The sequence below is a fragment of the Hyperolius riggenbachi genome, chromosome 3 (genome assembly GCF_040937935.1).
Source record: "Hyperolius riggenbachi isolate aHypRig1 chromosome 3, aHypRig1.pri, whole genome shotgun sequence".
Taxonomy (NCBI): Eukaryota; Metazoa; Chordata; class Amphibia; order Anura; family Hyperoliidae; genus Hyperolius; species Hyperolius riggenbachi.
Window position 1 is genome coordinate 312,777,842 of NC_090648.1, and position 24,520 is coordinate 312,802,361.

Genomic DNA, 24,520 nt, shown 5'->3' on the forward strand with positions numbered 1-24,520 from the left:
AGGGGGGGCCCTTAGAAAGAATTGTGGATAGAAAATTGAAGCCTATGATGGTCTCTCTGCCTTCATATGTGAAAGATACAATGGAGGTATTAAATAAGATTGAAGGGGTGTCAATACCTGACGTATCCTTAGACGTGGAGTCCTTATTCACGTCAATACCACATGAAGTAGGATTAAATGCAATGATGTACTTTTTGGAAGAATATTATGGACAAAGGGAAGAATCGCATAATGATTTTGTTGTGGATTTGATGAAGTTGATATTGAACCGAAACTACTTCGAATTTGCTGGTAGTTATTACCAACAATTGAGGGGCGTGGCCATGGGCGCGGCGTTACCCAGACTCCAGGTGTCATAATTTATTATATATATATATATATATATATATATATATATAAATATATATATATATATATATATATATATATATATATATACATACCAAGGGGTAAGCAGCACAAACCAAATTTTTTTATGCAATTCTATGCAAAGCATGCACGCAGCACAGGAGGTCCCCAACCTCCATAAGAAATATATAATTACAGAGGGGCTGCAGCACACAACAGGAAAACAGTGACAGGGGCTCTTGGTTACGCTTTAACGCGCTTAAGCTCACCAACTGCGCCAAAGTGTCCCCGATCTGGTGAGTCCTACTCTACCATGCAAAATGCCAGTTTTTATAAGCAGTCTAGTGGGAACTAAACCAAAAACCCAAGAGTCAACTAAATGGGAAAAAAAGGAAATTAAAAACACCTTACCTTTCACTAGCTACCAAAATGAACTCTCTGAACATGTGCAATGCACTAATTTATATGCTTAACTGTGCTAGAGGTGGGTGTGGTTATGCAGGCTTACAGGGGAAAATTATAAATACATACCAAGGGGTAAGCAGCACAAACCAAATTTTTTTATGCAATTCTATGCAAAGCATGCACGCAGCACAGGAGGTCCCCAACCTCCATAAGAAATATATAATTACAGAGGGGCTGCAGCACACAACAGGAAAACAGTGACAGGGGCTCTTGGTTACGCTTTAACGCGCTTAAGCTCACCAACTGCGCCAAAGTGTCCCCGATCTGGTGAGTCCTACTCTACCATGCAAAATGCCAGTTTTTATAAGCAGTCTAGTGGGAACTAAACCAAAAACCCAAGAGTCAACTAAATGGGAAAAAAAGGAAATTAAAAACACCTTACCTTTCACTAGCTACCAAAATGAACTCTCTGAACATGTGCAATGCACTAATTTATATGCTTAACTGTGCTAGAGGTGGGTGTGGTTATGCAGGCTTACAGGGGAAAATTATAAATACATACCAAGGGGTAAGCAGCACAAACCAAATTTTTTTATGCAATTCTATGCAAAGCATGCACGCAGCACAGGAGGTCCCCAACCTCCATAAGAAATATATAATTACAGAGGGGCTGCAGCACACAACAGGAAAACAGTGACAGGGGCTCTTGGTTACGCTTTAACGCGCTTAAGCTCACCAACTGCGCCAAAGTGTCCCCGATCTGGTGAGTCCTACTCTACCATGCAAAATGCCAGTTTTTATAAGCAGTCTAGTGGGAACTAAACCAAAAACCCAAGAGTCAACTAAATGGGAAAAAAAGGAAATTAAAAACACCTTACCTTTCACTAGCTACCAAAATGAACTCTCTGAACATGTGCAATGCACTAATTTATATGCTTAACTGTGCTAGAGGTGGGTGTGGTTATGCAGGCTTACAGGGGAAAATTATAAATACATACCAAGGGGTAAGCAGCACAAACCAAATTTTTTTATGCAATTCTATGCAAAGCATGCACGCAGCACAGGAGGTCCCCAACCTCCATAAGAAATATATAATTACAGAGGGGCTGCAGCACACAACAGGAAAACAGTGACAGGGGCTCTTGGTTACGCTTTAACGCGCTTAAGCTCACCAACTGCGCCAAAGTGTCCCCGATCTGGTGAGTCCTACTCTACCATGCAAAATGCCAGTTTTTATAAGCAGTCTAGTGGGAACTAAACCAAAAACCCAAGAGTCAACTAAATGGGAAAAAAAGGAAATTAAAAACACCTTACCTTTCACTAGCTACCAAAATGAACTCTCTGAACATGTGCAATGCACTAATTTATATGCTTAACTGTGCTAGAGGTGGGTGTGGTTATGCAGGCTTACAGGGGAAAATTATAAATACATACCAAGGGGTAAGCAGCACAAACCAAATTTTTTTATGCAATTCTATGCAAAGCATGCACGCAGCACAGGAGGTCCCCAACCTCCATAAGAAATATATAATTACAGAGGGGCTGCAGCACACAACAGGAAAACAGTGACAGGGGCTCTTGGTTACGCTTTAACGCGCTTAAGCTCACCAACTGCGCCAAAGTGTCCCCGATCTGGTGAGTCCTACTCTACCATGCAAAATGCCAGTTTTTATAAGCAGTCTAGTGGGAACTAAACCAAAAACCCAAGAGTCAACTAAATGGGAAAAAAAGGAAATTAAAAACACCTTACCTTTCACTAGCTACCAAAATGAACTCTCTGAACATGTGCAATGCACTAATTTATATGCTTAACTGTGCTAGAGGTGGGTGTGGTTATGCAGGCTTACAGGGGAAAATTATAAATACATACCAAGGGGTAAGCAGCACAAACCAAATTTTTTTATGCAATTCTATGCAAAGCATGCACGCAGCACAGGAGGTCCCCAACCTCCATAAGAAATATATAATTACAGAGGGGCTGCAGCACACAACAGGAAAACAGTGACAGGGGCTCTTGGTTACGCTTTAACGCGCTTAAGCTGTGTGCTGCAGCCCCTCTGTAATTATATATTTCTTATGGAGGTTGGGGACCTCCTGTGCTGCGTGCATGCTTTGCATAGAATTGCATAAAAAAATTTGGTTTATGCTGCTTACCCCTTGGTATGTATTTATAATTTTCCCCTGTAAGCCTGCATAACCACACCCACCTCTAGCACAGTTAAGCATATAAATTAGTGCATTGCACATGTTCAGAGAGTTCATTTTGGTAGCTAGTGAAAGGTAAGGTGTTTTTAATTTCCTTTTTTTCCCATTTGGTTGACTCTTGGGTTTTTGGTTTAGTTCCCACTAGACTGCTTATAAAAACTGGCATTTTGCATGGTAGAGTAGGACTCACCAGATCGGGGACACTTTGGCGCAGTTGGTGAGCTTAAGCGCGTTAAAGCGTAACCAAGAGCCCCTGTCACTGTTTTCCTGTTGTGTGCTGCAGCCCCTCTGTAATTATATATTTCTTATGGAGGTTGGGGACCTCCTGTGCTGCGTGCATGCTTTGCATAGAATTGCATAAAAAAATTTGGTTTGTGCTGCTTACCCCTTGGTATGTATTTATAATTTTCCCCTGTAAGCCTGCATAACCACACCCACCTCTAGCACAGTTAAGCATATAAATTAGTGCATTGCACATGTTCAGAGAGTTCATTTTGGTAGCTAGTGAAAGGTAAGGTGTTTTTAATTTCCTTTTTTTCCCATTTAGTTGACTCTTGGGTTTTTGGTTTAGTTCCCACTAGACTGCTTATAAAAACTGGCATTTTGCATGGTAGAGTAGGACTCACCAGATCGGGGACACTTTGGCGCAGTTGGTGAGCTTAAGCGCGTTAAAGCGTAACCAAGAGCCCCTGTCACTGTTTTCCTGTTGTGTGCTGCAGCCCCTCTGTAATTATATATTTCTTATGGAGGTTGGGGACCTCCTGTGCTGCGTGCATGCTTTGCATAGAATTGCATAAAAAAATTTGGTTTGTGCTGCTTACCCCTTGGTATGTATTTATAATTTTCCCCTGTAAGCCTGCATAACCACACCCACCTCTAGCACAGTTAAGCATATAAATTAGTGCATTGCACATGTTCAGAGAGTTCATTTTGGTAGCTAGTGAAAGGTAAGGTGTTTTTAATTTCCTTTTTTTCCCATTTAGTTGACTCTTGGGTTTTTGGTTTAGTTCCCACTAGACTGCTTATAAAAACTGGCATTTTGCATGGTAGAGTAGGACTCACCAGATCGGGGACACTTTGGCGCAGTTGGTGAGCTTAAGCGCGTTAAAGCGTAACCAAGAGCCCCTGTCACTGTTTTCCTGTTGTGTGCTGCAGCCCCTCTGTAATTATATATTTCTTATGGAGGTTGGGGACCTCCTGTGCTGCGTGCATGCTTTGCATAGAATTGCATAAAAAAATTTGGTTTGTGCTGCTTACCCCTTGGTATGTATTTATAATTTTCCCCTGTAAGCCTGCATAACCACACCCACCTCTAGCACAGTTAAGCATATAAATTAGTGCATTGCACATGTTCAGAGAGTTCATTTTGGTAGCTAGTGAAAGGTAAGGTGTTTTTAATTTCCTTTTTTTCCCATTTAGTTGACTCTTGGGTTTTTGGTTTAGTTCCCACTAGACTGCTTATAAAAACTGGCATTTTGCATGGTAGAGTAGGACTCACCAGATCGGGGACACTTTGGCGCAGTTGGTGAGCTTAAGCGCGTTAAAGCGTAACCAAGAGCCCCTGTCACTGTTTTCCTGTTGTGTGCTGCAGCCCCTCTGTAATTATATATTTCTTATGGAGGTTGGGGACCTCCTGTGCTGCGTGCATGCTTTGCATAGAATTGCATAAAAAAATTTGGTTTGTGCTGCTTACCCCTTGGTATGTATTTATAATTTTCCCCTGTAAGCCTGCATAACCACACCCACCTCTAGCACAGTTAAGCATATAAATTAGTGCATTGCACATGTTCAGAGAGTTCATTTTGGTAGCTAGTGAAAGGTAAGGTGTTTTTAATTTCCTTTTTTTCCCATTTAGTTGACTCTTGGGTTTTTGGTTTAGTTCCCACTAGACTGCTTATAAAAACTGGCATTTTGCATGGTAGAGTAGGACTCACCAGATCGGGGACACTTTGGCGCAGTTGGTGAGCTTAAGCGCGTTAAAGCGTAACCAAGAGCCCCTGTCACTGTTTTCCTGTTGTGTGCTGCAGCCCCTCTGTAATTATATATTTCTTATGGAGGTTGGGGACCTCCTGTGCTGCGTGCATGCTTTGCATAGAATTGCATAAAAAAATTTGGTTTGTGCTGCTTACCCCTTGGTATGTATTTATAATTTTCCCCTGTAAGCCTGCATAACCACACCCACCTCTAGCACAGTTAAGCATATAAATTAGTGCATTGCACATGTTCAGAGAGTTCATTTTGGTAGCTAGTGAAAGGTAAGGTGTTTTTAATTTCCTTTTTTTCCCATTTAGTTGACTCTTGGGTTTTTGGTTTAGTTCCCACTAGACTGCTTATAAAAACTGGCATTTTGCATGGTAGAGTAGGACTCACCAGATCGGGGACACTTTGGCGCAGTTGGTGAGCTTAAGCGCGTTAAAGCGTAACCAAGAGCCCCTGTCACTGTTTTCCTGTTGTGTGCTGCAGCCCCTCTGTAATTATATATATATATATAGAAAGGTAAAAAAATATTGGACCTACTCAATACAGCAAATTTGCTTTACCTTTTTTGTGCCGTCTCCTTCTAGCAATATTGTACTAGTGTGATGCAGAGGGGGAGTGTACCCATGGAGACTAGTGCACCGGTGATCCTGAGTCCAGTTCCAGTTCGCTACAGGTGGGTATCCAATTGTGTTTGAAGAAATTCCCACTTTACTGGAAGCCATAATGTGTCCAACTGCCATACCTCCTCCTGTGTCCAGTGTCTTTACTTCCTGCAGCGGGGTTCCTCCTCCCTGTGTCTTTTGACCCTGTATTTTGTGACAAAAGCTGAAGATCAAACAAGACCTCTAGTGTTTGAACTGCAGTTTTTATCACATGACAGGGAGAGAGGACACATGGAGGAGAAGCCCCGCTGCATGAAGTAAAGACTCTGGACACAGGATGAGGTGCACCGGCTGGACAGGGGAGAGCAATAGCTCTGCTGCCAACCGCCCTGGTTACTTTACTTCATGCAGTGGGGCTCCTCCTCCCTGTGTCTTCTACACAGCCCTTGTAGAGACTCCAGATACCCAAAATGGCTCTGACTCCTCAACTTCGACTCCTTAGTCTAATACTTACCATGGATGCGTATTTGGTACAAAAATTACCTGACTCCCACTCCTCAGTTTATGAAAACACTGACTCCAGGTACCCAAAATTGTTCCGACTCCTCGCCTCCGACTCCAGCTCCAACTCCACAGCCCTGCTGCCAACACTCTGCATTGGCCGTTGCCAAATTGAATGCCACTAGCGATGCGTTCCCAATTAGCCGCTGATCTAGCAACATTTTCCATCATGCACGGTCAACCAAATCAATTTCAGACAGAAATTGATCGGGCATGGTTTGCAGCATGTATTACTAGCAGATTGATCACAGTGATCAAATCTGCTGGGTGTTGATGGGTAAAATCGCCTAGTGTTTGGCCTCCTTTACGTACATAAAAGAACAAGAGTAGTTGCATACATTTTAGTTTAGGGAGTTTAATCCCATTTTAAGAAAAATCCAATTGCTTCTAGTTCTAGACTATGACACCTGCCAGTTTCCCAAGCCTACAATGGAGAGATTTCCATCAGTTCTCATTTCTGCTAAGTGTGGTCACTTAGTCTACGTCTCCTCTAGGCCCTAGAGTCTAGGGTGCCACGTCTGTTTCTGAATCGGGTGTCCCGTGCTAACGTTTTACTTTTTCCATACACTATCCAAAACTAGAACGCATTATGGCAGATCCACTGTAACTAAAATCCATTGCATAAAGAACAAAACTGAAATAGTATAACCTGTATTGTGAGTTTTTATTTACATGGCTGTGTGCATTTGTTATTCTTTATAAACGTGCTCAATTTCATTGTACACTAGTGATAGAGTTTTATTAACCAGAGCCTGAACTATATCACCAGGTGATCAGTGTTTATAAAGTTTTCACAGAACCCATCATATCCTGTTCCTTGAACATACAGTACTCTCTCTGGTTATCTGTTAGGCTTTAGTGACATCTAGATGTGTTAAAAAATCACTTGGTCAATGGTGTTCTTTGAACGGCAGGTGGATTTAAATATAGAAAAAGAGAGAGCAAGATCAGCAGCTGCTTGCTGTTTTTGTCCCATGGAACAGTCTCTGATGTAACTGACAGTGTGTGTGTTGGCACAAACAGGCTTCAAGTGGTAAGACACTCTTCCCTCCTGTTCTCGTCAGTCTGATCTCTAGGGACTCCTAACTGCTTCTGAAGAAGAGAAGAATAACCGGCAACAGGCGTCTGGCTGTGAATGTCCCATTTCTGAACCTCATAGTGTTTACTGTCCACTCCAAGGACTTTTTAAGGACACTGCCCTGATTCTCTTATCAGGTTAGTCAAAACACCTTTATTCTGCAGTCTGAGAATTATGCTAATGTCATATGAACAGTCCAGTAATTGATTCATAATTTAAAAAATGGTTATTCTCTATTCAAATCGTAATTTTTTTTTCTAGTCCCGCTACTCATGTATAAAGTTATTCTAGAATTACACTTTCATGAATAACTTTGTAGCCATCATACTTTAAAAGCATCACACATAAATTCCAAAAGACATCTAATTCCATCAATTGCGGTTGTTCAAAATGGTAATATTGAATGAATTTCATAAATTGTAATATACTCAAGGACTACAGGCTACATACATTTCAAACTATGAAATACTTGCAAATGAGTTGATGAAAATTTCCATAGAAGATGTGAGCCAAAGAAAGGCCACGCAGCTTCCAGGTGAGTGAAATCCTATATTAGAGGCCTGTCAGCACTAAAGCAAGTGCTAAGGAAAAATACAGACTCTATATCACATACTGATAATACCATTGGATGTGCTCTAAACCTATTCCATTGACAGACATCTGCCTGAATTTTTAGGAATTCTCTAATTTTCATAATAAAAAATATAGGAGGTATCTTTTTGCAGCAAACACACTAGTATGCATTTTTACTACCAAACATTTCTTGAACAAATAAAACAACAAATATATCTAAATCTTTATGCTTTATAGTTGGAAGAACCTTCCTTATTTACAATATTTTTTTATTTTTTTAATAATAGAGTTATTATCGTACCAACAATTTAAATGCATTCTGTAGATTCTTATCAGACATTTTCAGTAATTAAGAGGCATTTTGGCCCTTTTCTTTTGTAAAGCTGTTAACTTCTATGCATTTCTTTGAGGAGTCTTGTAGTAGAATGAGCATTTTAATAGGGCTTAAATCAGGGCTATCCTATATAATGATAGGCAACTGTCCCTGCGTAGGGACAGTTGTCTCTGTGTAGCTGGGTCCGTGCTTTTTGCTGCTGCGCATAGACCCAGCCTCACACAGACAGGAACGGGGCCAGGGAGCCAGGCGGCCGTGTTAGGGGGCGGCCGGATGTGCGGCGGGTGCGTGCGCAGTACATGCGGCGGCGAAAAACACAGACCCTAGAGCCCGATTTTAAATGGGCTTGGGTCTGCTAGTAATTTAATAAATCAAAACTCTGCATTTTTATGTTTTAAGTCACTCCTTTTTCATCTCTGTTATTAGTCATTTTTTTAATTTGCATGACCCAACTTTTTTTTTAGTTTTGTATTTGACAGTCTGGAAACCAAACTGAAATTATTTGGCTCTTAAATAACTAAAAGCTACCCAGACTCTAATACTGCAAAAGCAGCACACATAAGGTCTTGTGTTTAATAATTTACAGTGCTGGGAATATTTTTGAAAGTTTGCCTTTAATGTCCAGAGAATTTTGTTCCAGTAGAGCTGTGGAACATACAGGCAGCTAATCTGATACGAGCAACAGTTTTGTTTTGTTTTTTTTAGAAAGCATAAATCACTTGTTTGGTAATTTTCCATAAACTGCTGTTGTTCAGTGCCAGGTCTATTACCATGAATGCTCTCAATAGCAAGGGAAGCAAGGAAACCCTAGTTAGATTTCCAAGTTATCAGTTTAAGGATTGTATGGCATGCCCTAGCACTGACTTCTCCATCAACATTACCTACAGTTGTTTAGAGTTAGGTTTATTACCATGGATGCTGTGAAAAGTAAGGGATGCATGTAAACCTTAGTTAGATTTTGAGGTTATCATTTGAAGGATTGTACGGCATGCCCTTGCACAGACCTTTCTAGGACACCCATTACAAGGGATAACAGCTAAGGCGCTTCATGCCATCCCCAAACTACGCGCCTGACTGTGGCTTGAGGGGCTAGGCTTTTAAAAATCCTAGTTTAACCCTTTCAACTGCTAGGTGCTTTAACAACGTTTCTTAGACCTTCTTGAACTGAAAATATTGCACATAAACAAAATTATTTTCCATGCAGGAAAATAGGTAAACAAAGTGGCATGACTTTTTTTTATGCAGATCAGTTCAGATGGTTGTTCAATAAAGGTAGGACAACGTAAAGGGTTATATGCACAGTTTTATTAGTAAAAGATTTGGTCAGATAAGAATTCAGGACCTATTGCAGCAGAATTCCTGTGTCTGTATGCGTTATTGATATGTATTCAGTATCTTGCTGTCACGAACGGGGCAGCTGCGGCGAACAGCACTGCCGCCGCAGCTGCCTCCATGCCGCCACCCGTCCTCCCGGCGTCTAGGAGGCCGAGGACGGAATGTTCGTTTCCTCAAGAGGTCACCGTCTCGCGCGGGCGCGCGCACAGACAGGACCTTTATGCTGGGAGGAGGCCTGTTGGTCGGCTGATGTCAGAGGAGCCTCACAGCGCCCAGGATTGGCTAATTCCTGGGGCGTGCCAGTGAGGTCTCCTCTGCTTCTTAAGCCTCCGGGCTTCATTCAGGGATTGTCTGCTGTCGTGAATACTAGTGTGTTAGCGCTCAGACCTTAGACTACTTCCGGTGTGTTTTGATCTGGGAGGAAACCAGGGATTTCACACAAGACTAGGAATACTGTTTATTGTAGTGAGGTTCCTGTTGATGATAGATGTATATGCAGTGTTTGCGATATACATCTATCTATAGTTAGTTCATTATTCTATTATTCTGTTATTGATTACCTGTGTATGACTCTGGCTAAACTCTGACTCTGATCTCGGTTACTGATTCTGTACTTCTGCCTATCTACCTCTCTGTTGCTGAACCTCTGCCTGATTACCGATTACTCTCCTGCCTCACGATTCTGTATCGATACTTACCTCTCTGTTGCCGAACCTTGCCTGTCTGACCACTCTACTCACCAGTGGGTCCTAACCACTGGTGAGGTGCGCAATACCCACCAGCTCCACTGGTCAGGGGTAGTCTGGTGACTGATAGTACCTTCCCAGCTCCTCTGGGAAGGTTCAGCCAAATCTATTCAAGTCACCAGATAGGACCTTCTCCAGCTCCTCTGGGAAGGTTTGTTCTTATCTATATAGTTTGTATCACCTGCTCCTTAGGTGCCCTGTAGGCTGCAGTGCCATCTGAATCACCTGCTCCTCAGGTGATCACTAGGCTGCAGTACAGTCTGAATCACCCGCTCCTCGGGAGATCCTGTCTCTTTAATATCAGTCTCTCCAGCTAGCTGGGGCAAGTTCGCTGTTATACACTCAGTGTGCTGATAGTGCCTTACCAGCCCCTCTGGTAAGGTCTCGCCAAACTAATAAAGTTACGGTTGCACCAAGAACTCCACATATAGCATCCTTTCAGCTAAACCAGTATTATTGGTGATTCTGAAGATCACCACATAATCAGGTATATAGTCTGCATTATTGGTAATTCTGCAGATCACCAACTAATCAGACATCTGAGTTGCTACACCCAACCGTTACACTTGCCCAATATTGTACACCTATAATAAACATATAACGCATCTTGCATCTGGAATCACAAGCATATTTACAGTATACCACATATCTTGGTATTATGAAAAATGCATCATTTTTCTTTTTGTTATTCATTCTTCTAGGAGGAATGTGTCAAGATGACGGTCACATACTCCAGCAAAGTAGCAAATGCCACATTCTTTGGTTTCCACCGCTTACTGCTGAAGTGGAGAGGAAGCATTTACAAGCTGCTTTACAGAGAATTCTTTCTATTCATCAGTTTATACACAACCCTGAGTGTCATATACAGGTAGGGGCACTATGTGTTTCATAGCTTTCATCACCATTATGACTGTGGGCTGGTTATACACGTTCGCACACCTGTAGGCAGAGCCGGGACAAGGTCCTTCAGCACCCAAGGCTGAGACGGCAAAGTGCGCCCCTCCATCCCTCCCACTCCAGCCGTCACACACTAATTGCTATTAGACTAATAGATGCCCCAGGGCCCCCAACCTCCCCAACACCTTAAGCTCTAGTTATCTGGCTTGCAGTCACTGTCATGTATCCCCTTTTCTTATTTCTTTCTGCTTCAAATACAATTGGGAAATGATAGCTGAGTGAGTTGTGCGCCCCCTCCTACACTGCGCCCTGAGGCTGGAGCCTCTCCAGCCTCTGCCTCGGCCCGGCCCTGCCTGTAGGAACCACACAACCACTGCAGATTTGTAGTGTTGCTAAATCCAGTCAAACAGCATCTTCTTGCTGTCTTTTAAAATAAGTAAGGTTTCCATGTAAAAGCAAAACTAAAACTTCCCCATGAACTATGCTAAATAACAGAACACATCTGTAATAATGTAGGCAAAATTCCAGATACAGCCATGATACTGCCCAACTGTCAGTAACTTGTAGATCATTTAGGTATTTAGGATCCTGATTGGTTGAAAGTGTGTTATGTTGTTTCAGTTTTATACAACCTAACTTGAAAAGAAAATTCTGGTCTAGAGTTACTTACTTTCGGCAACACGTGCTGGCAACATTCCCAATATTTATAAAGCTGGCTAGCAAATGCTGCATAGAGTAAATTTTGGCAGCTCCAAATGTTGTGCTAGAGAGGGGTGAGCAAGCAATTGGTACTATATAACTTTAAGGGACACTATATTGAATTTAATTTAAAAATAATAAATATAGACTTCCGGTTCCGGCGCCTGCATGTAAGGAGGGCGAGAGCGGAGCTCCGACAAGCCTGTCTCACTACAGCGGGAAAACCTCTCCAAATCACTCGGCACTAACACCACTGAGTGGCCCACAATACAGCTCACCAGCAGACCCGCAATGGACCGCTACCTGACTCGCTCGGCCCGCAAAGATCATGAACTAGCCGACGCTCGCTCCAGAGACAAGATGGCGCTCACCTCGCGGAAACGCGGCCTACGCTCCGATGACCGCTCCTCACAACCAGAATGGGATGAAGAGTCAGACGCTCCATCGGAAGACGGTAAGAGCGCATCTCCCCATATAAACTACAAGAACATGGCACAGGAGGTAATGAGAATCCTAACCCCAGACCTCCAATCCGCCGTAGAGACAGCCATATCTAAGGCCCTCACAGGCATCAATCAGAAGCTACATGCACACTCGGTTAGAATGGATGAAGCAGAGCAACGCATTACGCAGTGTGAGGATGACCTAGACAAGGCATTTCATACCATAGACTTTATCACCAGGCAGAACAGAACATACCACAGCAGGATCGAGGACCTAGAAAACAGGTCGAGGCGTAACAACATACGTATCGTAGGCCTCCCTGAGACATGCGGTCCTGATACACTGACTGAGTTCTGCGAAACGAATCTGCCCCAACTGCTAAAGCTGACAGGAGAGTTTAAAATCGAGAGAGCACATAGAATCGGACCCCCTCGGGCCTCTACCTCAAGACTACCTCCAAGAGTAGTAATGGCACGATACTTAGACTATGGCGCCAAGGCTAAACTACTACGCACATTTAAATCGGGCAACACTCCTCTCTCCTATATGGAGTCCAGAATCCGTCTATTTAACGACTATTCCTTGGAAGTGACTGAGAAGAGGCAATCTTTTACTAAGGCATGCTCCTTCCTAGCGTTAAAAAAAATCAAATTCGCCTTGCTATACCCTGCGGTGCTAAGAATCACTGATAAGGGCGGACAAACACACTTCTTCAAAAGCGCCAAAGATGCAGACAAGTACCTGATGGCTAATCACTCTACCCCGTCTTCTTCACGTAAAGCTGCTTCCCCGCAGAATCAATCACCTCCAAAGTCTCCTCGGAAAGACCCGGAATGAATACACCTCCTCGCAGCATGGGCCCTATCTCAAAACAGTATCCCCCTTTCTGCTACTGGTCCCTTTTCATACCCTTAGATAAACACGATATTATTACTTCTTAGTACCACCATACTGCTGTAGTGGGTAACTTGACTACAGGCTTCGGATGCTAAGATGCCTAGTGGATGCAGGGAAGAAGCGAAGTTCCCTATGCGATCATCTTTCTGGCTACTGCCTACCACACTGTTATCTTTATTTTTATTTCTATATTATTGTCATGGCTGGTGGCTATCCGTTTTGTCCAGCTATCCCATTGGTGGCTGATGTCACCACCAGCCGCATCCTTAGATAATATTATGTTTATTGCAATGTCATGCACCAGGTTATTGTTGTTTTTCTTTTTTTATAATTTGGGGTTTTGGTCTATGCTCTCTCAGGGGTTACTCTTCAATGCACAATACGATGATTATACATACCTCTCCCATTCTATAACTATAATTGCTCTGGTGCTTACAGCTGAACACCACCCAATGTATATCTATGGCTAATAAATCGACAATAAAAATAATATCCTGGAATATAAAAGGACTCAGATCCCCAATAAAAAGAGCCCAAGTACTACGCCACCTCAAATCTCGAGGCAGATATTGCTCTACTCCAAGAAACTCACCTAAAATCTCACGAACTTAATTATATGAAAAAAAAATGGGTAGCTCACTGCGTGGGCTCACCCACACCAAATAAAAAAGGGGGAGTTCTCATCTTAATAAGTAAGCGACTACAATGCCAAGCAGAACCAATATACTGTGACGCCCAAGGAAGGTGTTCAGCTGTACGCATCACGCTACCCGGAGATACAATAGTTATTTTTAATATATATGGGCCAAATGAGGGCAAAAAAGAGTTCTACCAGAAGCTACTACCTGTTATAACACAACAATTACACTCTAACCTAATAATGGGGGGCGATTTTAATGATGTTATGCATGTGATGGAAGACAAAACCTATGTTATGACAAGGCAGCTTTCCTCCCCCACTTCTAATACACCATTGGCTGAGATGGTTGAAACTCTTTCTCTGCATGACACCTGGCGATATCTCCACCCCTATGATAGGGAATATACATTCTATTCCCACCCACATTCCTCCTTCTCGAGGATAGATTATCTATTTGCCAACCGTTCATTAACTCAACGACTGATGAATGCAACTATATCTGACCTCCTTATCTCAGATCACGCGCCCACAATAGCCACATTTACCCAACAAACCCCCAGAGGTAGCGACATTCTCTGGAGGTTCCCTACCCAATTATACGCTGACGAAGAATTCCACCTTCTACTTCAGAACTGGTGGTTAGAATACCATCACGATAATAAAAAACACACAGATACGCCCCAATTATTCTGGGATACTGCTAAAGCAGTGTTAAGAGGCCGAATCTTAGGTTACACTTCAGCAAAAAAGAAAAAAGCAAATCAAGAATATAATAAATATGTCCAACTATCCAGAGAAGCATACCGCTCCTATAAAAACACACCCTCTACTCAAAATAAAATACAATGGCTTAAAACCAAATCACAAACAGACCAATGGCTCAAGATGAGAGAAATATATATGCAACCATACAAAAAGTTGCAATACTTTAAATATGGCAATAAGGCCGGTCGACTACTAGCTGTCATAGCCAAAGGAGGATTTGACCCCTTTCCTATCTCAGCAGTTCAGGATGAAACAGGTACGTTAAGAAACCATCCTAAAGAAATCAATACCATTTTTAAACAGTACTTTGCCAATTTATACACTTCTCCCTTCACAAGTAATAAAACAAACAGTTCTCATATCCTCAGCAATGTATGTCTACCCCAACTAGATCCAGAGGAGTTAGCCCAACTAAACGCTCCGGTCACGGTCCAAGAAATAACGGCAACTATCACTAATCTAGCAAACAACAAAGCCCCAGGCCCAGATGGCCTCCCTTCGGAATTTTACAAGATCCTCAAGATACAGATATCTCCCACGCTAGAGACCCTGTACAATGACATACTATCTGGGAAAAAATTCATTCCTTCAGGGAATGAAACCTATATTAAACTAATACACAAGAAAAACAAGGACCCCTCCCTACCGGAATCTTATCGCCCCATCTCCCTCATAAACCAGGATCTGAAAATTCTCACAAAACTTATGTCAGACCGACTAGCCGCCTTTATGCCAAAACTCATCCATAATAACCAAGCAGGATTCATTAGAGGTAGATCGGCAATCTCTAATATCCGCAAACTCTTAGTGGTCATGGAACAGGTTAAAGCCTATCCCATTACCCACCAAAATGCAGCTATATTGCTGCTTGATGCACAGAAAGCATTTGATGCAGTGAATTGGGACTGGCTTACCCTCACCCTTGACAAGATGGGGTTCTCAGGCGAGTTCCTTAATTTGTTCAAATTAATGTATGCCGCACCGAAGGCCCGCATTTACACCCCAGGCTTTCTCTCAGACCCCTTTCCACTTCAACGGGGCACTAGGCAAGGATGTCCCCTCTCACCCTTGCTTTTCAATATTGCCCTCGAGCCTCTTACTAGACTAATTGACGTGGCCATACCAGGATTTAAAATAGGAGAGACAAGAGTATCCCAAACACTATTTGCCGATGACATCCTTATTTTTCTCACTGATCCTCTCATGCAAGTCCCAAATATACTCCAGATAATAGCAGACGTAGGAAAAGAATCAGGATTTAAAATAAATAAATCTAAAAGCGAATTACTATACCTTTCATCCAAGGCCCATATCCCTTCGCCTAACCCATTAGGACTACATATAACAAAAGGTCCAGTTACATACCTTGGGATACAACTGACTAGAGATCCTCACTCCCTCTACCAACTAAATATCTCTGCCCTTATTCCCAAGTTGATATCCCAAATACGCTCCTGGCACAATCTCCCTTTAAATGTTACAGGACGTAGTGCCCTAATCAAAATGATCACCTTTGGCAAGTTATTGTATCCCATGCAGACCCTTCCGCTTTTATTAAAACATAAAGACATCACATTACTCAACAAAGAGGTCGCCAGGTTCCTGTGGAGAAATAAAAAACCCAGAATTGCCCTACACAAGCTACAACTACCCAAAGAGCTAGGTGGTCTAAACCTGCCCAATATAAGGCTATACAATTTAGCATGTATGACACGTCATATTCGAGACTGGATGTCTCACACCTCTGAATTGTCTAATTATGATCTCGAAAGCTCATTAGCCGAACCCTGGACTCTTCCAGGCCTGTTACATTCCTCATGCCCTAATCTCCCTCTTAGATTGAAACACAATATAGTGATTAGAGACACGATAGTTACCTGGAAGGAAATACGGAAAATGTTTAATCTCCCATGGAGAATCTCCAAATACCTACCCCTATGGGGCACACCTGACTTTTCGCCAGGAATGCAACATGCCGCCTTCATTAGATGGGAAGCTAAAGGTATCAAATCTTTAGGCCAGTTATTCAATATTAAGGAAAATCGCTGGTGGACATTTTCTGAGCTGAATAAACTTTGGGGTATACCGAGATCAGATTTCCTGATGTATGGGCAAATACGATCTTATACACACAAACATCTGAGCTCTGTGTCCCCAGTCTCAAGATTAACTCCATTTGATCGCTTCCTTTAACCAGGAACCGAGAGACAATCCCTATCTTATCTACATAGAGGTCTACAAGATCTTAATTCAAAAAAATACAATTCCCAGATCTTTCAAAGATGGGCAAAGTACTTCTCTCATCCTCAACTCATAGTTAAAATTTTAGAGGGCTGGGGCACATACAAAAACACTATCATTAGCGAAACGTGGCGGGAATCTCACCTTTTTTTGTTACACAGCGCCAAATACGCTTTCAATATTAAATATAAACAACCCCCCCCCCCAAATTATAAGCCCGAATGCCCTAAATGCGGACATCCCAATGCCGATCTAGCACATTGTATATGGTTCTGCCCGAAGATAGAACGCTTTTGGGAACAAGTCTCTCGGTTCCTGGATAGACTAGGATGTGGCCATCATATATGTAATCCAATATTATTTCTATTCCACTCATCTGAAAAAACTGATAACAATCCACTGAACCCCCCTAGAACCCCAGACATTCTGCACCTAACCCTTGCTGCAGCAAAAAAAGCTATCTACAACAGATGGATATACCCTTCCACCCCCACCATTCAAGACGTTAAAGATGAAATGTTAGATTTATATGCTATGGATAAAACTGACACTTTGTTGCATAAAGAAAAGCAGGCTAAAAAGTTTTTCAGGAGATGGAAGCCATACATTAAAATAATGTTCTCTCGTGAGGAGATTAACAGGTTAATGGAACCTTTCAAATATACGTCCTGGTACTGTACAGAGCAACTACTAGGCACCTTGGGCCCCTTGGAAATAACACCTTAAAGCCTATCCCCTGAACCAGCCCAGTACAGCTGGATCATGAGTAATGATTCCCTGAAATGAGAGAGCATAGACCTATTTGTTTTGGGGCGGGGGAGGGGGGGGGTTTAAATTGTTGGGATTTCTGTTAAAACACAAGTCGAGCTAACCATTCCTATTTGACAGTAGCATCATTTTCTGCGTTAGGTTGGACTACCAAGCGTATCCTCCCAATGTTCTAGCTGGTACATTCCAACTGCAAACTATATCATATTTTTTGATCACCTAAGGTGCGGCTCAAAGACTAGAACATTGAACTACAGTTTGTTGTTGTATAACTGAAAACTGCTACTGTTGATATTGTTAAAAATATCTAAAAACCAAATAAAACATGTTTTAAAAAAAAAAAATAATAAATATAAAAATAGTTGAATCTGTAATCTGAAATAATTAATTTTAGAGAGTATGTAGTTATGTCACTAACTATCCCTCAGTTGAGCTTACAATCTAATCTTCACCATAGTCATAGTCTTATATCCCAATCATAGACAAAGGCCAATTTGGGGGAGAAATAGAGAATCAACTAACTAAACAGATGCAGAGTAGCTGTCCAGTGCTGATTTATCCCAGCATTGTCACCCTGTAGATGTTATAACTGTAATCTTTATAGCTGGACTCTTCTATGCATCCTATATTGGCGGAATAGAGTTGTGTCTAGAGATTAAATGTACAATCTGTACAGAAAGAGATGGTACATTGGGACAGTGGAGTGGAGCAGGGGATCCATGCATCAGGGACATGTCAGCTGTGACAGTGCCAAAGAAATGAGTATAGATAGATCTTCTCCCCCCAATGGGTTTTACTTATTGCCTAAAATTGTGCTTTAGAGTGGAATTCCAGCCAAAAGGTGTTTTTTGTGTGTGTGTGTTTTTCAGTTTTCAGTAGAGAGGGAAAGATTATATTCCCTATCATTTTTTATTGTTGTAAGTTCTTTTATTGTTGTAAGTTCTAGTTGGATATATTTCACCTCGCTATTTGTATCAGGGACAGGTTCATTCAGAAAATAAAGTTTGCATCTATCCATTGGAGTCACAAATATCAATATTTTCTAGTCCCCAATCTGTGTAAAGCTACCCATACACTGGTAAAAGGAAAAAAAAGTCCACTATTCCAATGTTCTCATCTTCTTCAACCTGTGGAAAAACATAAAGATGATCAACATCAGTTACTCTAACAATCAGATTAATTTTAGAAAATGAACTGTAGGGCTGTCAGGATCTCTCCTGTAGCATGTTCTGTTGGTTGCAGTGGCACTGCAGCCGGGCTGTTCTGACTTATCTGCTTACATTCGTTTGCGCATTCGCAATAAGTCTCATTGTCATTTGCAATCACTCTGCAGTTCAGAGCAGTTCAGGATGCTGTCAGGATTCCTCCTATTGCTTGCTGCAGTTGAACTGCAGCCAGATAGCCCTGGATTTCCTACATGCATGTTGTTACATAATATTGCATGTATTTGTTATGAGAGTACTTCAGCTAGCAGCTTGTAATCAAGCTGGCTCAGTATTGAATAATTACCATTCAGCTGTGTGGGAATTTGCATGCCTGCATCCATTGGCTGATGTCGACATAAAAGTCTGTCTCCCATTTCAGACCCCATCCAACATAGTGTACAGCTCCCTGAGTTGTTGCTGGGTCATTCATGTGAATTGTATATTGCATTGTTTAGCCTTGTTTCTTGCTTGGACGTTTGCTGTATCCGGGGGATACAGTAAAGTCCTTCTGATCCTGATAGCTTGGATTCTGCCATCACCACATTGGTGACTGGTAGTATTCCTTCTTGCCTTGTTCTTGAGGATGTAACTAAAGCAGCGGTTGCCATTAGTTATGCTCCTACCGGTTAGTCTTGTCTATGTCAGTGTAAATGTTTGCCGTCGCTGGGGCAGCGACTACATTGGCAAAGCATTCCGTCTGTCTGTCTGTTGTTTGTCTTGTTAATTGTTATTACTTGTGCTTTAGCAAGTTTCTTGATAAATATATATGCAGATCTGCGATATATATATTTATCTGTCAGTTGAGCCATTTGTTATTTTTCTGAATTAACGTGTATGACCTTGGCCTGTTACCGACTCCGATTCCGCCTAGTTCATTGTACTGCAGCCATCTGATCTGACATGTATGACCCTAGCCTGTTACCGACTATGTCTGTTGTGTATTGTATCACATAGCATCTAGCGTGATAGGCTATATCGGAAGCCCAGAGCTGCAGTTGCTCTGGGCAATCTTGCTCCCTTGTTCATTACTCCTGTGGCCACCTGTGGAGCCTCTTCCATTACCCAGCTACATAGTCTTGAGCACACACACTGACTCAGAAAGTATACCCCTCAAGCATTACAAGGGCTGTGTCACTATCCGCCATGAGTATACCCATGGGGAAGCTCTACGTCTCTGACTGCACCTCCCAAGGTGGTTACCGACACTCCCTGTTTTAACAAGCTTTTCACGTCAGTTCTGTTCTCTTGGAATTCTTCTGTGATGGTGATTTGTGGTGAAGGACGCTGTATTTCAGTCCATCTATCCCCAAAGGAGGGTTGATTTTATCCATTACTTTGTCAAGTGCATTTACCCTATAGATATGCCCAGGTGCTACTGGCAAGGATTTTTGGTAGCTTTCTTCTTGAAGAATAGAGCAGTTTGCAACAATATCTTATGCTTGAGTATGGGATAAGGGGATTGCTTCCTTGTTGAACACATCTTATGTACTTTTAGCAACTAGATCCTGTATATGGGCCTACTCTCCCAATCTCGTGAGTTATTTGGAGGAAATATCTGCAGCAGGTCAGTTGCTTTGTTATGGACATCCTGGATTTTCAACTATTTTACAGCTTCCCAGATCAGAGTCATTTGGATGGGATGATATGTGCCTGCAATCCAAATCAGAAAGTGACAGTGACTTTTTCTTGAAGATACCAGATTAATTGCTTATCATCAGATGATAGTTGTCTCCATGTTGAAACCTTCTTAAAAGGAGTTCTTTGCATTGTAAACACTGGTGCTTATAGTTCAACAGTCCAGTCAGCTACTATCCTGTAGCATTGTGGTCCTGGTTTTAAATGTCTCCTCTGTCATTTAAGTACCATTTCCATTTCTCTCCAAGAGCTGGCTATTGAGCTTTGAAGTTGTGTGCTCTCAAATCCTCTTTAACTCTCCCAACTATAGGGTAGAAACTCTTTACACCAATTTAGTAGGGGATTCTACTTACTGCCATGCAGTGTTCGTAGTTAGCGTTTGTTTTCCCATGGACAGTATCCCTGTTGTGTGGTGGAAATCTTTAATCCAGTGCTGCTCATCCAGATTCCGGATATCTGGGTTACCGGATAGCCAACCTGTTTTCAGCTATACAATTCGGATTCAGATCTGTGGATAGTTGGCTGGCAATGCGGATATCCGCGGATATCCACAGAAATCCGACTATTGAGATACTGTAACTAAGTAGAAGAAGTCCAGGACTTCATTGAGCCAATCAGAGGGCTCCCAGCAGAAGCCCTAGCAACCAATCACAGAGGGGAACCCTGGCCAGCCCCCCCCCCCCCCCCTGTATAATAAGGAGGGCTGCCATAATGAGAAATCTCGTCCGTGCTTGTGAATGCTCACTGAGATACATGCTCCAGTGCAGCTGGCCTAGTAAGTGCTGTACACAGTGATAAACCTAAAGCTGTTCAGTGATTAACCCCTTTACTATCACTACAATATTGTTGTATTGTTATTTAGCTTGATTTCATTGTGTGATAGTCAGAGTGTGTGCTGCAGGGCTGCTGCAGCTGCTATGTGTCTGTGTGTGTGCTGTGCACAGACCAGGCCAGCTGCTGCCTGCTGGCCAGCTATTAGCCTTAGCTAGCTACAGTATAGGTTAGGTTAGGGATTAGGGAATAGGATTACTGTGTTATTGTGTAGTTAGTACTGTAGAACTGCAGTCAGTGCTAGTAGTTACTTACTACAGAACTGCTGTGCTGCTGAGCAGTGCCAGTGTGACAGTTAGTGTCTTCTCCTCTGCTATCTGACTGTCACTCAGCACGTAGCACTTGGCACTTTGCATGTGGCAGGTGGCACTTAGCACGTGTCACATGGCATGTGCAAGTGCCAAGTGCCACTGCCAAGTACCACGTCCGGCATGCTCCTGGCAGACGTTACACCTTGTGCTGCTGTATTGCCCTGCTCCTGCTGCTTTTGCTGCTCCCACCGCCAGGGTGCCACAGACCACTGCCGCTGTACTGACACCACCTATATTTAACCCAAAACACAATTGCTGCGTAATATTTTGGAGGTGTCTGGGCTGAAAACTGCCATGTCCCAGTTGTGCAGTTGGACTTTGGACATAATGTAGGCTGCATGACCGCTGTCTGGAACCTAGTCCTGATGTTAATTGACAGCCTTTTTTGGGGGGGGGGGGGGGGGATTTTAAGTCCCCACATCATCAATTAGTGCTTCCCTTTAAAAAATAATGATGCTACATGCTTAATTTACCCTAAAAACCGTTGTTAAAGCAATTTAAAAGCCACTTCCGGTTTTTCTATCCAGATATCCGAATCCGCTCGGATACTGAGGTCGGATATCCGATTCGGATCAGAAAATGTTGAATTCGGATATCCGACCTGGATCGGATATCTGGGTGTCCGGATCCGAATCCAATCCAGATTTTGAAAAGGGGTATCCGAGCACCCCTGCTTTAATCCAGTTGGCACTTTAACTAGTCACTAGCTCTACAGGGAGTGCAGAATTATTAGGCAAATGAGTATTTCGACCACATCATCCTCTTTATGCATGTTGTCTTACGCCAAGCTGTATAGGCTCGAAAGCCTACTACCAATTAAGCATATTGGGTGATGTGCATCTCTGTAATGAGAAGGGGTGTGGTCTAATGACATCAACACCCTATATAAGGTGTGCATAATTATTAGGCGACTTCCTTTCCTTTGGCAAAATGGGTCAAAAGAAGGACTTGACAGGCTCAGAAAAGTCAAAAATATTGAGATATCGTGCAGATGGATGCAGCACTCTTAAAATTGCAAAGCTTCTGAAGCGTGATCATCGAACAATCAAGTGTTTCATTCAAAATAGTCAACAGGGTTGCAAGAAGCGTGCGGAAAAACCAAGGCATAAAATAACAGCCTATGAACTGAGAAAAGTCAAGACACCACTTGCCACCAGTTTGGCCATATTTCAGAGCTGCAACATCACTGGAGTGCCCAAAAGCACAAGGTGTGCAATACTCAGAGACATGGCCAAGGTAAGAAAGGCTGAAAGACGACCACCACTGAACAAGACACACAAGCTGAAACGTCAAGACTGGGCCAAGAAATATCTCAAGACTGATTTTTCTAAGGTTTTATGGACTGATGAAATGAGAGTGAGTCTTGATGGGCCAGATGGATGGGCCCGTGGCTGGATTGGTAAAGGGCAGAGAGCTCCAGTCCGACTCAGATGCCAGCAAGGTGGAGGTGGAGTACTGGTTTGGGCTGGTATCATCAAAGATGAGCTTGTGGGGCCTTTTCGGGTTGAGGATGGAGTCAAGTTCAACTCCCAGTCCTACTGCCAGTTTCTGGAAGACACCTTCTTCAAGCAGTGGTACAGGAAGAAGTCTGCATCCTTCAAGAAAAACATGATTTTCATGCAGGACATTGCTCCATCACACGCGTCCAAGTACTCCACAGCGTGGCTGGCAAGAAAGGGTATAAAAGAAGCTAAACTAATGACATGGCCTCCTTGTTCACCTGATTTGAACCCCATTGAGAACCTGTGGTCCATCATAAAATGTGAGATTTACAAGAAGGGAAAACAGTACACCTCTCTGATCAGTGTCTGGGAGGCTGTGGTTGCTGCTGCACGCAATGTTGATGGTGAACAGATCAAAACACTGACAGAATCCATGGATGGCAGGCTTTTGAGTGTCCTTGCAAAGAAAGGTGGCTATATTGGTCACTGATTTGTTTTGTTTTGTTTTTGAATGTCAGAAATGTATATTTGTGAATGTTGAGATGTTATATTGGTTTCACTGGTAAAAATAAATAATTGAAATGGGTATATATTTGTTTTTTGTTAAGTTGCCTAATAATTATGCACAGTAATATTCACCTGCACACACAGATATCCCCCTAAAATAGCTAAAACTAAAAACAAACCAAAAACTACTTTCAAAAATATTCAGCTTTGCTATTAATGAGTTTTTTGGGTTCATTGAAAACATGGTTGTTGTTCAATAATAAAATTATTCCTCAAAAATACAACTTGCCTAATAATTCTGCACTCCCTGTAGTCTCTGGTCTGCAGCTGAAATATCAGTTTTATTTGATTGTGCAACGAGTTATCTCATTGTGTAAATGTCTCTGCAAGCCAATTACCGTATATACTCGCATACAGGCCGAATTTTTCAGCACAAAAAATATGCGGAAAAGTCACCCACTCGGCCTATATGCGCATCACTATTTGTTGAGCATTTTCCCGCAGTGAGGGGTGCGGGCTGACCTGACTGACCCTGTGAAGATTGGAGAGTGCAGCGGTGATGCGGCGGTGATTCTGAACAGTGACATGCTGACCGGCTGATCGGGGCTGAAGGTGTGTGCACAGAGAGCAGAGGAGATCGGATGCGGGCGGTGGAGAGGAGACCACAGTGGTCGGATGCGGGAGTCTTGCACGGCTGAGAGGACGTTCGGGGCTATCTGCAGTAGTCTGCTTGGCGGGTGTCCGGGGAGAGCAGAGCAGCAGCAATGTATAGCCAGGATCACAGCAGGAGCGCTCTTCCGTGTTCGTACTCTCGCGCTTCCTGCTATCTCTGCACCCTGTGAGTCCATTGGCTGTTACCAGCTATTACCAGCCAATGGGCTCACAGGGTACAAAGACAGCAGGAAGCGCGAGATTACAAACACGGAAGAGCCCTCCTGCTGTGATCCCAGCTATACATTGCTGCTGCTCTGCTCTCCCCGGACACCCGCCAAGCAGACTACTGCAGATGGTCCCGAACGGCCTCTCAGCCGTGCAAGGCTCTGATGGTGAACCGGGCACTCCTGCAGAGAA

The 24,520-nt window shown here is 42.8% G+C and overlaps 1 protein-coding gene across 2 annotated transcripts in view; it reads left to right on the top strand.

Moving 5' to 3' along the window:
• Window positions 1-7,136: 7,136 nt before the first annotated feature.
• BEST3 (bestrophin 3) overlaps window positions 7,137-24,520 on the top strand; it is a 65,299-nt gene continuing 47,915 nt past the window's right edge. The window contains exons 1-2 of one of the 2 annotated variants that reach the window (XM_068276687.1): window positions 7,137-7,316; window positions 10,869-11,035. In XM_068276687.1, coding sequence (XP_068132788.1) covers window positions 10,884-11,035 — 152 coding nt within the window. In that variant the 5' untranslated portion in view covers window positions 7,137-7,316; window positions 10,869-10,883. Of the gene's footprint in view, window positions 7,317-10,868; window positions 11,036-24,520 lie in introns of those variants that run through there. The other variant, XM_068276690.1, reaches the window with a different exon arrangement.